Source organism: Phaseolus vulgaris, chromosome 1 (genome assembly GCF_000499845.2).
Source record: "Phaseolus vulgaris cultivar G19833 chromosome 1, P. vulgaris v2.0, whole genome shotgun sequence".
NCBI lineage: Eukaryota > Viridiplantae > Streptophyta > Magnoliopsida > Fabales > Fabaceae > Phaseolus > Phaseolus vulgaris.
This window is the reverse complement of record NC_023759.2, coordinates 24,512,756-24,525,798: the sequence shown is the minus strand read 5'-3', so window position 1 is coordinate 24,525,798 and position 13,043 is coordinate 24,512,756. Positions and strand designations below refer to the sequence as shown.

General features: G+C 46.9%; 1 protein-coding gene across 1 annotated transcript; it reads left to right on the top strand.

The window, feature by feature from the left end:
* The first annotated feature begins 8,912 nt into the window (after window positions 1–8,912).
* On the top strand, window positions 8,913–9,880 carry LOC137815740 (uncharacterized). The gene is made up of 2 exons (XM_068618852.1): window positions 8,913–9,304; window positions 9,385–9,880. Exons 1-2 carry the CDS (start codon window positions 8,913–8,915, stop codon window positions 9,878–9,880), a joined length of 888 nt encoding a protein of 295 aa, XP_068474953.1.
* Window positions 9,881–13,043: the final 3,163 nt, after the last annotated feature.

The window sequence follows — 13,043 nt, the reverse complement described above, 5'->3', positions numbered from 1 at the left end:
ACAACTGGCGACTATACGTGCCCCCCGACTTCCTTCCCTTCTGCCAACCTGGCGCCTTCTCAACACGCCTACACTGTAGCAGGATGCCACGTCATCACACCCGACCACCAGGGCGGTACACATCTCAACAGCTGGGCATTCGTTTGGGCCTTCCAAATTCTTTGCGGATATCTAGGCATCCTCCTCTCTGTGGATGTCTTCTTACACTTCTTCGAGGTGAAGAAACAGGGGAAAAGCTTTTGGGTAAGCTTCTCCGGGATCGCAGGTAGGATCCTTCTTTCTCTCTTCCAGAACTCGTACAAAAGCTGGAAGGGAAAATTCTTCAGGGTGTGCTGTGCCAAGCACGACCCCACAGCCTTGGACGTCTTCCCTCTGTATTGGACAGAGCACCCCAAGCTGCTCATGGCCAAGGCCCTGGATGAGCTATCCCCTGCTGATAGGGAGGTATGCAAGGACTTGACTGGCCTGGGGATCGTCTTCGACACGCTGAAGCTCATCGCGAGCGAGTACAACGCCCACTCCCTGACCACCTACTTTGGTAGGGAGACTCCTCTCTTATTGTCTTCTGTTATCTGTATTTTACTGCATCATGCTCACTCTATTGGCCTCTTCCACCTATTTTCCTTTGTGCTAAGTGCCTTACGTCTCGTTTATCTGCGCGGTTTGTGAGTTTGTATAACTGCTTTGGCCTTAACTTCTGCTATTGGGTTTGTCTGAATGTAGGATCAGTGATGGACGCTTCCAAGAGGATGGTTTTGGCGAAAGCGATGAAAGCTGCTCGTGCCGCCAAGGCTGGCACCTCCTCTGCCCCTGCTGCTGACCCAAACCCTTCATTAACCTTGCCCTTACCGCCACCAACCACTACCGAAGCCCCACTAGGCTCATCTTCACCATCCTCACATAGCCCCCAAGCACTTCCAACACCCGACTCTCCTCCGCCCATCGTCGCCGTCCCTCTGGCTGTGGCTTCATCACCGACTCCAACCCCCCTTGACAAAGGAAAACGGGTTTTGGAGATCATATCCGATGATGAGGACTCTGATGGCGTGGCACCCTTCAAGAGGAGGAAGGTTGCGAGGGTTCCCATCCTACCAGCGGCATCGCCCCGGGGAGGAAATTCCTTCAGGGACAACCCTCCAAGTGCTACTTCTCTTCCTCCCACAATGGTCCAAGAGGAAACAGGCGAAGGGGCCGAATCTGCTCCACCCCCGCCACTAGCAGAGGTCTCTGTTTCTCCCGCTTCCGTCGCCGCCTTCCCCGATCTTATTGCCATCCCTCCTCCAATTATGCATCTGATGAGAGGCTTCAGCGGGGGATCAATGCCAGAAGGCTCCGACAGGAGGGAGGGAATGCCCTTCTACTTGGGAGCCTTCTTGGTCGTGGCCCTTGACTGGCGTGCCCAAGCTAGAAATGCTGTTTTGCAGACACAAACCCTCCAGGCCCTGGAAGCAAGGGTGGCTGCTTTGGAGGAGGAAAAGAAGACTCTGGGACGCCAAAACGAGGCCTACCAAACCTCACTGAAGTTGGCGCAAGGGGCTAAGGAGGAGGCTGAAAAGCAGCTGGGTGAGGCGATGGAGCTACAAACCGACTTCTACGCTCGGGAAGTCACCCTCCAAGTTCAGGTAACAAGCCTCCAAGACATAGTCGAAGCTTACGAAGAAGTTCAGAAGGACTTGAAGGAGCGATGCTGTGAGCAGGCTGATGAACTGGAGCGGATGGAGGGGGAGATGGCTACTCAGGCCAAGGCTTTGGGCCTTCTTCAGGTTGACCACGACAAACTGCAGATCGAGGTCAGCCGGCTCCGTGTGGAGAAGGAGGCTTTGGAGAAGCAGGTAGCTTCTGGGGACGCCACCATCGAGGAGTTGGAGAAGGACAAGAAAACCCTTATCAATGACATGGTGGGCACCTTCGAGGTGGGGTTCAAAGAGGCTCTGGCCCAGGCCGTCTGTGAGAACCCGGGAATCGACGTTTCCAACTGCGATTCCACTCATCACATCGTTGACGGGAAGGTCGTGCCCTTGGAGCTGGATGACTGAACCGCCGCCCTCGACCACCACCTTACTCCTTTGCGGTTTGTCTTGTTTTTGTCCCCCTTTGATGAACTTGTAACTTCTTTGAACTTATCGGTCCTTTCGTCACAACTATGGATGACAATTTTTGTACCTTTGAGTTATCGAATTCCGTCTGTATGATTTTACCTTCATTCTTCGCCTTCACGTGCTCCGACTGCTTTGACTGTACTCTACCCGTTTCTTTCGCTGCGTTGGGCGACCTTGTATGCCCGGTGCCTATGCCTCGTGAAGGCGTCAGTGGCTTTACTATTGCCGCAACGCAGAATTTGAGACCTACTTTTGGGTCCTAAACACTTGGGATAAGGTCATGCGTCGATGCCCACGCCCATGGAGAGGCTTGCCTAACGGAGCCGTACCGTCCATGGGGTGTCTCAGACAACAAAGCGATCTGCCCCTAGTGGCCGTTTGCACTCCGACGCTCAAGTCAGCCAGCAAGAAACACCAAAAACTCTGCACCTCCGTATCGGAGCACCGTGTATGGCACTCTGAAGGTGGTAAAAAGGAAACTGTGTCTAGTGTATATTTTCTCGTACTGGCCAAAATCCTTCCCTAGTCCCTTGTGCGTAACCTCAAGGCTCGAGCAAGCAACTAGAGTGTTTCTGGAAGATTAGCCAAAAGTTCGAACCCCGTTTCCAACATTCAAGGCGCTATTTAAGCTACTCCCGCATTCAAAGCGCCTTAAAGCGCATTTAATTATAAAACGTAGCGCATTTAAGACGTTTAAACCGATTGGGAGCATTTATAGTACCTTAAACGCTCGAAACGGAAACTGTATTAAATAACCTTAATTACCTTGTACCTGACAAAATGACGTTTCTAATCTGACCTGGCTGCTGTACACGTGGAGGGCCTCACAGCGCCGTGACCCCATCTGAGGGTATCTCCTTGTGTGAGTCCTCCTACCTGGGAGTGCGTCTGCGCTAGGGGTGACTCTTTGGGTGCCAACTCATGCCCCCAACATCTAGTCACTCACTACGAGAACGTATCTACCTTCCTCTCGTACCCCGCACCTGTCTACCCCGGGCGTGACCCTCCTCATGAGTCGTATCTATCCCAAGGGCGTCTCTGGGGTGGCAGGGGCACTTCACGAGTCAAGTTGCTCTACACTGGCGCTGTTACTATGGCCTTGAAGCCACCTTTCTCATCTCTTTATTACTACCCCGGATCATCGGGATTTGAGGCCTTCCCACGGCGTCGCTCCCTCCATGGTCCTTCCTACCCATGGGTATCGGGGAGCCACACTGTGATTGCCTTGCCTTTGTGAAACTTGACCTTGGCGACGCCATAGTTGGGCGACGCCTTAACTAGGCGATGCCTCCGCCTAGGCGACGCCTTACCTTGGCGATGCTTCCTCTTGGCGACGCTGGCACTTGGCGTCTCTTCACCTAGGCGACGCCTTATGCTGACTTTGACCCCGACGTTGGATACGGGACGGTACAACAGGTTTTATTGTCATTCATCCCAAACCACCTTCTTCTACTCATCCAGCCATCAAACCATAACAAAATTTTTTTTGCTTGAAATACTTAATGTAGAGTTGGAAGGGATATATATTTTTTTTAATTATTGATATTTTAAAAAAAATTCTTAAAATTTATTTATAGATATAGAAAAGATAAATTAAAAGGAGATAATGAATAATAGCATTATTATAAATTATTTTTGTCTTCTATTTTTCTTTTAGAAAACAAAGATAAATTTATTTTTCGCTTTTAATTTTTAAGTTTATGTTTTTTAAACCGGATGGTTATTTTGTTTTCATGGTAGATAAAATTACAAAAACAAAAATAAAAATAAAAATTTATTAAAAACTTGCATAACAAAATTACAAGTTTCTTTTTGCATTTTGTCAAAATAAATTTTGTATTTAGAAATAGTTTCACAAAAGACTCTAAATCCTTATGAATATCTTTGTCAACTGTAAATTTATATTATAATTGTATCGTCCCGTATCCGAACGTTGACAAAGTCAAGATTAAAGTAAACGTTGAGGTCAAACAATAACAATAACAATAACAATAACAACAACAATAACAACAACAATAACAACAACAATAACAACAACAATAACAACAACAATAACAACAACAATAACAACAACAATAACAACAACAATAACAACAACAATAACAACAACAATAACAACAACAATAACAACAACAATAACAACAACAATAACAACAACAATAACAACAACAATAACAACAACAATAACAACAACAATAACAACAACAATAACAATAAAAATAATAACAATAATAACAATAATAATAATAACAACAACAACATGATATTACTGAGTCAAACTGATTGACAAGCACTTGCTGCTGCTACTACATACTCAACTTCACAAGTAGATAATGCAATAATTGACTGTTTATTTGATGACCACAAGCAAAGAATCTTTCCAATCATAAAACAATTACCACTAGTGCTCTTCCTCTCGTATGAATCTCCACACCAATCACTGTCTGAGTATCCGACGATCTCAATCTTCTTAGATGAAGAGTAAAATAGATCAAAAGTTGTAAGTACCTTTGATGTACCGCATAATTCTCTTTATAGCTTGTAAATGAACTTGTCGAGGTGACTCCATGTATCGACTGACCAATCCCACAACATAACATATGTCGGGTCTAGTACACGAGATATCTAAGACCTCCCAACAATCTGCTTAAAGTATGTTGCATTTACAGTTCGCCCATCACCTTCCTTCGTGAGCTTAATTATAGTTTCAATTGGACTCTTAACTAGGTTTGAATCCTCAATCTTAAACTTCTTTAAAAACCAATAGCAAATTTCCTATGATGAATGAAGATTCCATCGTCTCCTTGGATGACTTCAATGCCTAAAAAGTAGGACATAAGACCGAGATCAGTCATCTCAAATTCCTTCATCATTATATGATTGAAGTCACCAATCATTTTGACATTACTTCATGTAAAATTCACATCATCAACATAAAGACATAAAATTAGCAAATCTCCATAATCATTAGTCTTTACATAAAGACCATGATCTGATGCACATTTTTTGAATCCAGTGGCATGAAGAAATGAATCAATCCTTTTGTTCCAAGCTCTTGGTGCCTGTTTAAGACCTTATAAAGCCTTAGTTAGTCTGTACACCTTTTCCTCTTTGCCAGATTGTATGAAACTCGACGACTGCTTTACATAAACATTTTCATCAAGTGGGCCGTTTAGAAACGCAGACTTGACGTCCATTTGGTGAATTTTCCATTGCCTTTGTGCAACTAAAGCAATGATTAATCTCACTGTTTCCATTTGAGCTACGTGAGAAAATATTTCTTCGTAATCATAGCCTTTTCTTTGCTCGAATCCCTTTGCCACCAACCTTGCCTTGTATCTATCAATCTCACCATTTTCTTTCACTTTAATCTTGTACACCCACTTCACATCAATTGCTTTGTATCCTTCATTCATAGCCTCTTGCCATTTGGGTTGTTGAATGACATTTGCTAGTCTCACAGGTTCTGAATCTGCAAGAAAAGCAAAGTGAACCAAATCTTCATTGTCATCAACTTCATCATCAAGATTTACTTTGCAATCTTGAAGTTGTACAGGTTGTTGTTGCTGCCTTCTTGGTCGCTCCATCATAGTTGCAATTGGAGCTGCAACTTCAGGTTGAATTACAACTTTAGGTTGAACTACAGGTGCTTTAAGAGTGACTCCATCTTCCTCATCATCGTTCAAAACGTAAATATATCATTTTTTCGAATCCATTTCAGCTGCTACATTCCATTGCCATTCCTCATCTTCGACAAATGTAACATCACGAATGATAATCACCTTTTTTGTGATTTGATTGTACAATTTGTATCCCCCATGCTTATATCTAATGAAAATGGTTTTCTCTACCTTATCATCCAACTTCGATCTTGCTGCCTTGGGGACATGAGCATAGTAATTGAGCCAAATACCTTCAAGTGCTGCACACTGGGTTTGAATCCACTCCATGCCTCAATCGGAGTTGTGTTAGGAACACTCCGAGTGGGTGATCTGTTTATCAAATATACTGCACATGTTACGGCTTCAGCCCAAAAGTAATTTGGCATACCTTTCGCTTTAAGCATGCTCCTCGCCATGTCCATGATTGTTCTATTCATTCTCTCAACAACTCCATTGTGTTGAGGTGTGTAGGGACAAGTTATGTTATGTTGCAACCCAAGTTCTTCACAATGCCTCTTGAACTCATTAGACTTGTACTCACCCCCTTCATCACTACGCACCATCTTAATTAGCTTGCCACTCTGTCTTTCAGCAAATGCTTTAAATATTTTAAAGCAGTGGAATACCTCATCCTTGCTTTTCAATAGATAAATCCAGGTTTTCCTTGAAAAATCATCAATACAGGTTAAAAAATACTTATTACCTCCAATTGATGATATGTTCATCGGGCCACAAACATTTTTATGAACAAGCTCCAAAGGAAATTTTGCATGCCAAGACTCCTTAACAAATGGTATCCTGTGATTCTTTCCAAAACTCCAAGCCTCACACAATTGATCAGGGTGATGAATTTAAGGTAAACCATTCACTAAATTTCGTTTGGAGAGATTTTCCAAAATCTGAAAATTTAAGTGCCCAAAGCGTAAATGCCACAACCACGATTCATTATTGCATTCAAGCACTTGAAATCACCCATATGAAAATCTATTGGAAACATGCGATTTTTTGATAAAAAGGTTTTAAAAATCAAACTACCTTTTTTATCAAAAATTGAAAATTGATTTTCAACTATGTGCATCACGTAACCCTTTTCGGCCAGCTGTCACATACTCAACAAATTACTTTTCATATAAGGTACATAGAAAACATTATAAATGTACCTGTGATCACCATTATGTTGAATCAAGTGTGATTAAAAGCTTTGAAGAATCCAAATCCTAGCATTTGATGGAAGGCTGAAGTTGCTTAAAGTTGTTGTTGTGTTTTAGAGTAGGATATGGGTAATTTATTTTTGTACTCCACTCTTGGTTGAATCTAAAGCTTAAGTGTTTTCAAATCTTTTACGTTTAAAGTGTTTTTCAAACTAAGTGAAAAACAACCTGTTGTTTTGTCGAAACATACGATTGTTTTACACTTAGGTGTTTTTGAAAAGGTTGAAAACTGTTTTGGTTGGTTGACTTGCTGTCAAACCAAAACAACTGATTGATTCACTCTTTCAATCGATTGTTTGTTTGAAAATCCTAACTGAAACTGTTTTATTAGTTAAGTGAGCTTTAAATGATTTTATAAATGAATACGCTCTTGCTTTAAATGCTTTGACCATTCTTTGAAAGCTATAAATAGTTTGGTTAAGTTTTATAACAAACAATTAAGATAGAAAAACATATTTGAGTTTTTCAGAGATTGCTTTCAAGATTTGAGTTTTCACCTTTGAGCTTTGTTTATCAAGAGAGAGTGGAATATGATTACATCTGTATTGATTGCAGTTCATTCGGTAACAAATGTAACTTGTTTTGAATACTTTGTACATTCTGGGGTTGTAAAGCAAAGAAGGGTTGTGTGTTCTTGAGGTTGTCAAGATCAACATTCTTGGTGTGTGTGCTGAGCCAAAGGAAGTGTGTTTCTTGAGGGGATCAAGGTCACTTCTTTAGTGGATTCCCCAATGGTTTATAAGAAATTGGATGTAGCTCCTGGTTTAAGAGTGAACCAATATAAACTGTTTTGTGCATCTCTCTCTTAAACTCTTTAAATTCAGTTGCTATTGTTTCTACTAGTATAAACAACCGATTGTTTCTTCGAAACTGATCCGGTTGGTCATCGGTAGTCGGTGACATTAGCAAAGGATGGCCACGTGGACCGTTCTTAGTGGAACACGTGGGCCAGGGAAGCAGAGGTGTCATTGAGAGAGTCACCCAGGGTGGTGATCGGTGATCAGGGGGCGGTGGTCAGAGAGGATGCGCGATCAGCGCCTAGATAAGTGCCTGGAAGCAAAAGGCGTGGCGCTATGGGGGACCGATCGGTCATCTGAGTGAGCGATGATCGATCGGGTTTTCGTGTTACGCGCAGTTAAGCTGGAAATGAAGGGTGGTTCCCAGCGAGAGCGTTGCATACGAGCCTTGTGTGGCAGAGTATCAGAGTAAGAAGAAGTTATGTGCTTTGTAAGGCCGTGCACGAGAGTGGCCTAAGGGAGCTAGTAAGCCAGTCGGTGTTTGGTGTTCCCTTAACCCATAACCTACATGGGGCAAAGCAGAGGTGATCGTTCACACAGTAGGTGATGCCTTGTGTGTGCGCTTAGCCAAGCCACACTTGGTATTCACACTGAGGTTGCACGAGCCATCTAGTTGAAGAAACGCGCTAAGTTATTTCATGCACGGATAACTTAGGCGCGCAACAGAGTATATAAAGGGCATTCCACGCTCATGCAAAGGGAGGTAAGATTCGTTCTTGCAAGTTACTACTTTACACACACACAGACTGCACACGAGTCTCGCAGAGATTCTTAGTTCTTTGGTGGTTTTGCAAGGCTGACTTGAGCGTCGGAGTGGAATCGGCCGTTAGAGGCGCCGTTTGGTGTGTTTCGCAGGTTTGCTTGGAGTTCTTGTGGAGTGCTTGGAGCGTTCTTGCACTTGTCGCGGTTAAAGAGGTGGAAGATAGATTTTGACGTGGCGAATCCTTTAATGTTCGAATCCCCTGCAAGATCATTTGGCGCCCACCGTGGGGCCCGTGTGAATTTGTGATCCCATCCACACTTTACTGTCACATTTCGTTTGTTCTTGAGATTCTTTGTTGAGAAAATGAGAAAGACAAGGCAAGCTTCACCGCGCCATCAGCTGAAGAAGGAGTTGTGACGATAGTGCAGGTCTTGGAAATGATGCGAACGCTGCAAGACAATGTGGCAGCGTCGAGAGTGGAACAAGAAAGGATGCAAGCGGATTTGGCTGCATCACAGAGCAGAAACGAGGAGTTGGACAGAATGAATGAAGAGTTGCGCAAGGCGCTGCAACCGCAGAAGGAACGCGCAGCAGAGGAAAGGGTGGCGCCGCCGCCGTCTCCCCCCAGGACTTTCCCCATGCCTTTCTCACTAGAGATTATGAGCGCGGTGGTGCCACCAAACTTGGTGGGGGTGAAAGCCTTGTTTACCGGGGTGGAGGACCTCGAGACGCATCTGACAGCGTTTCACACCCAAATGATGCTCTCTGGGGGTTCGAATACGGTGTATTGCAAGGTGTTCATGAGCACCCTGAGCGGAATTGCTTTGGAGTGGTTCGTGAGCCTACCAGATGGCCACATCACCTCGTTTCAGCAGTTCTCTAATTGTTCATGGAGCAGTATATTGTGAACAGGGCACCCCCAATGGTGTCGTATGACTTGTTCGACGTGCGACAAAACCAAGGTGAGTCCCTCAGGGACTACCTTAGTCATTTTGGAGCTCAGGTGGTGAGGCTGCCCAGCAAAGATGAAGATATGCTGGTGCATGCATTCAAGAAAGGAGTTCTGTCGGGCCCTTTCAGCGAATCTTTGATCAGAAATCACCTCAGCACCTTTGCGGAGATTAGCCGCCGTGTTGTGGCGCACATCGTAGCAGAGATAGAGGTTTCTGAGAAGAGGGGAAGCGTGACCCCGACCAAGTTGCGCGGAGGACCGAGCAGGTCTCAGCAGCTGATGAGGGTGCATGAGGCCAAAGAAGGAAAGAAGGCTCAGGGGAAGCCTCGCCTTTACGGGCCTGGGAAGGATCAGGGTAGGGGGCGCGCGAGGGAGAGTAACGTGCCCCCCAGGTTTGACTTCGTGGTGGAATTGGCGGAGCTGATCGCCATTCCAACCATAACGGCACGGTTGTGAGCACCAGAGAAGACTGACAAGGTGCTGGGAAGGAAAAAGAATGTGTGGTGTGAGTTTCACCAAGCTTATGGTCACTCACTCCACTCTTGCTTGGCGTTGGGACACCAACTCCCGGAGTTGGTAAAAAGTGGCTTTTTGAGCGATTACTTGCGGGAGGCGCAAGGTGATCGGGCGTCGGGGCCACCAGTAGAAGATCCGCAACACGAGGTACCTGTTCACGGAGAGGTGCACACGATCACGGGGGGCTTCTCTGGAGGGGGGTGTATAGCCTCTCAGAGGAAGAGGTACGCTCACTTGGTGATGACTGTCGACTTGGTGGAAGAAGATCATTCCCCCGATACCGACATTACATTCACAAAGGCCGATCTCCGGGACGTTGTGCCTCACGACAACGACCCTATAGTCATCTCCCTTGTCACGACAGGGAGAAAGGTGCACAGGGTCCTCGTGGACCAGGGAAGCTCAGCGGACGTAATGTTCTGGCCGACATTCAACAAGTTGCAGTTGTCCCCTGATCATCTGAGGCCGTACGCAGGGTGCTTGTATGGCTTCGCAGGGGACCAAGTGGAGGCGCGAGGCCACATAGATCTGAGGACCACGTTCACGGATGGGACCGTGGCTCGCACTAAAAAGATCAAGTACTTAGTGGTTAATGCCCCATCCGCCTACAACATACTGTTGGGAAGGCCGACGCTCGACAAGTTGGGAGCTGTACTGTCGATGAGGCACATGAAGGTGAAGTTGCCGTCAATGGAAGGGGTGGTGATCACCATTAAGTCAGACCAGAAGGAGGCCAGGCGCTGCCATGAGAACAGCCTCAAGCAGCAAAGGAGTGTGTGCCATGTTACCTCGACATCGCCGCCGGGTGTGGACGAGAGGCGATCGGAGGTCGCAGGGCTGGTAAGAGGCACACAAGGTGATGTGAAGATGGAGGAAGCGGTGCTGGGGGGCTCAGGGGTGGCCCAAGTAGAAGCTGAGAAAGAAAGCATGATCACGCCCCGCGAGTCAGGGATCGCAAGGGCGGTCATCGCCAGTGAAAGCAGGCCCCACCCTGCTGAGGGGTGGGTGGAGACAGAGATCCAGGGGAAGAAGTTTAAACTAGGAGGGCCGCTCAACGAGGACACGCGACGACAGATTGTCGGGGTGATTGAGAGGCATCTGGACGCGTTTGCGTGGTCAGCCTCAGACATGCCAGGTATTGACCCAGACTTTCTCTGCCATCGTCTTGCAATGGACCCTCAGGTCCGACTGGTGCGACAGAGAAGGAGAAAGTTTAATGAGGAGAGGAGGCAGGTGATCCACGAAGAGACCCGCAAACTCTTGGCCGCGGGGCACATCAGAGAAATCCAGTACCCAGAGTGGCTGGCAAATGTGGTACTGGTGAAGAAGTCGAACGGCAAGTAGAGGATGTGCGTGGATTTCACCGATTTGAACAAGGCATGCCCCAAGGACTCCTATCCCTTACCCAGCATAGATGCCTTGGTGGATAGCGCGTCGGGGTGCAAGCTTATGAGTTTCTTGGATGCATTCTCAGGCTATAACCAAATCAGGATGCATCCGATGGACGAGTGCAAGACCGCGTTCATGACTGAGCGGTCTTGTTACTGTTATAAGGTAATGCCATTCGGGCTGAAGAATGCGGGAGCCACCTATCAGAGGCTGATGGATAAAGTGCTCTCGCCGATGCTGGGAAGGAATGTGCAAGCTTACGTGGATGACATGGTGGTAACTTCACGAGAGAAGGAACAACATGTCACGGATCTGGAGGAATTGTTTGCGACAATCGCCAAATACAGGTTGAAGCTCAACCCAGAGAAGTGTATTTTCGGCGTAGAAGCTGGGAAGTTCTTAGGCTTCCTCTTGACAGAGCGGGGAGTAGAGGCGAACCCCGAGAACTGCGCGGCGATCATGGCAATAAGGAGCCCAGCGTCGGTGAAGGAGGTGTAGCAGCTCACCGGTCGGTTGGCGGCATTGTCGCGATTCATGTCCGCCGGGGGAGAGAAGGGTCACCCTTACTTCTAATGTCTCAAACGGAACAACAGGTTCGTTTGGACTAAGGAGTGCGAGGAGGCTTTCGTCAAGCTGAAGGAGTATCTGGCAAGCCCACCAGTTTGGTACAAGCCGCAGCTGGGCATCCCGCTCCACTTGTATTTTACTGTGACGGAGAGGGCGGTCAGTTCAGTGTTGGTCCAAGAGCAAAACCAAGTTCAGAGACCTATTTATTTTGTGAGTAAGGTGCTGCAAGGTCCTGAGGTAAGGTATCAGGCCCTGGAGAAGGCGGCTCTGGCGGTGGTGTTTTCGGCGAGGAGGCTCCGCCACTACTTCCACAGCTTCACGGTGGAGGTGATGACCGATCTGCCTATCCAGAAGGTGCTGAAGAAGCCAGATGTAGCTGGGAGAATGATGAAGTGGGCTGTGGAGCTGTCTGAGTTTGATATTCAGTACGAGCCCCGAGGACCGATCAAGGGGCAGGTGTTCGCCGACTTCGTCGTCGAGTTGTCATCCGGCGTAACACCTTCGGAGGGTCTACACTTTCGCTGGGTCTTATCAGTGGATGGATCTTCCAATCAGCAAGGGAGTGGCGCTGGAGTAATCCTAGAAGGCCCAAACGGAGTGCTGATCGAGTAGTCTCTGCGTTTCGCCTTCAAGGCTAGCAACAACCAGGCAGAGTACGAAACCTTGATTGCTGGAATGTTGCTGGCAAGAGAGATGGGAGCAAGGAGTTTGATGGCTAAAACCGACTCTCTGTTGGTCACTGGGTAGGTAACAGGAGAGTTCCAGGCCAAAGACCCTCAGATGGCTGCATATCTCGAGTATGTGCGCACCCTGAAGACGTCCTTTGCAGAGTTCGAGTTGGTCCATGTACCGAGAGAGCAGAATGCCAGAGCTGACTTACTTGCCAAGCTAGCCAGCTCAGGCAAAGGGGGAAGGCAGAGGACCGTCATCCAAGAGACCTTGAAGGTGCCTCGTGCGTTTGTGACGGACAACGAGGTACTTCAAGTGTACAAGTCAAGGGAGCGTATAGCGATCGGTCATCGGTCTCTAACTCAAGAAACCTTGAGAGCACCAAAGGTGAGAGCGCGACCGGTGAGGACTGATGAGGTAATGGAGGTTTGCGCTGTAGGAAGGGCTGATACGTGGATAACGTCGTACCAGCGGTCTT

What these genes read in the sequence shown, in the direction of transcription:
- LOC137815740 (XM_068618852.1), top strand. Translation starts at nt 8,913, where the DNA reads ATGCGAACGCTGCAAGACAATGTGGCAGCGTCGAGAGTGGAACAAGAA. An exon ending in AGCGGAATTGCTTTGGAGTG is followed by an intron (nt 9,305 to 9,384) that starts GTTCGTGAGCCT and finishes TATTGTGAACAG; the next exon opens with GGCACCCCCAATGGTGTCGT.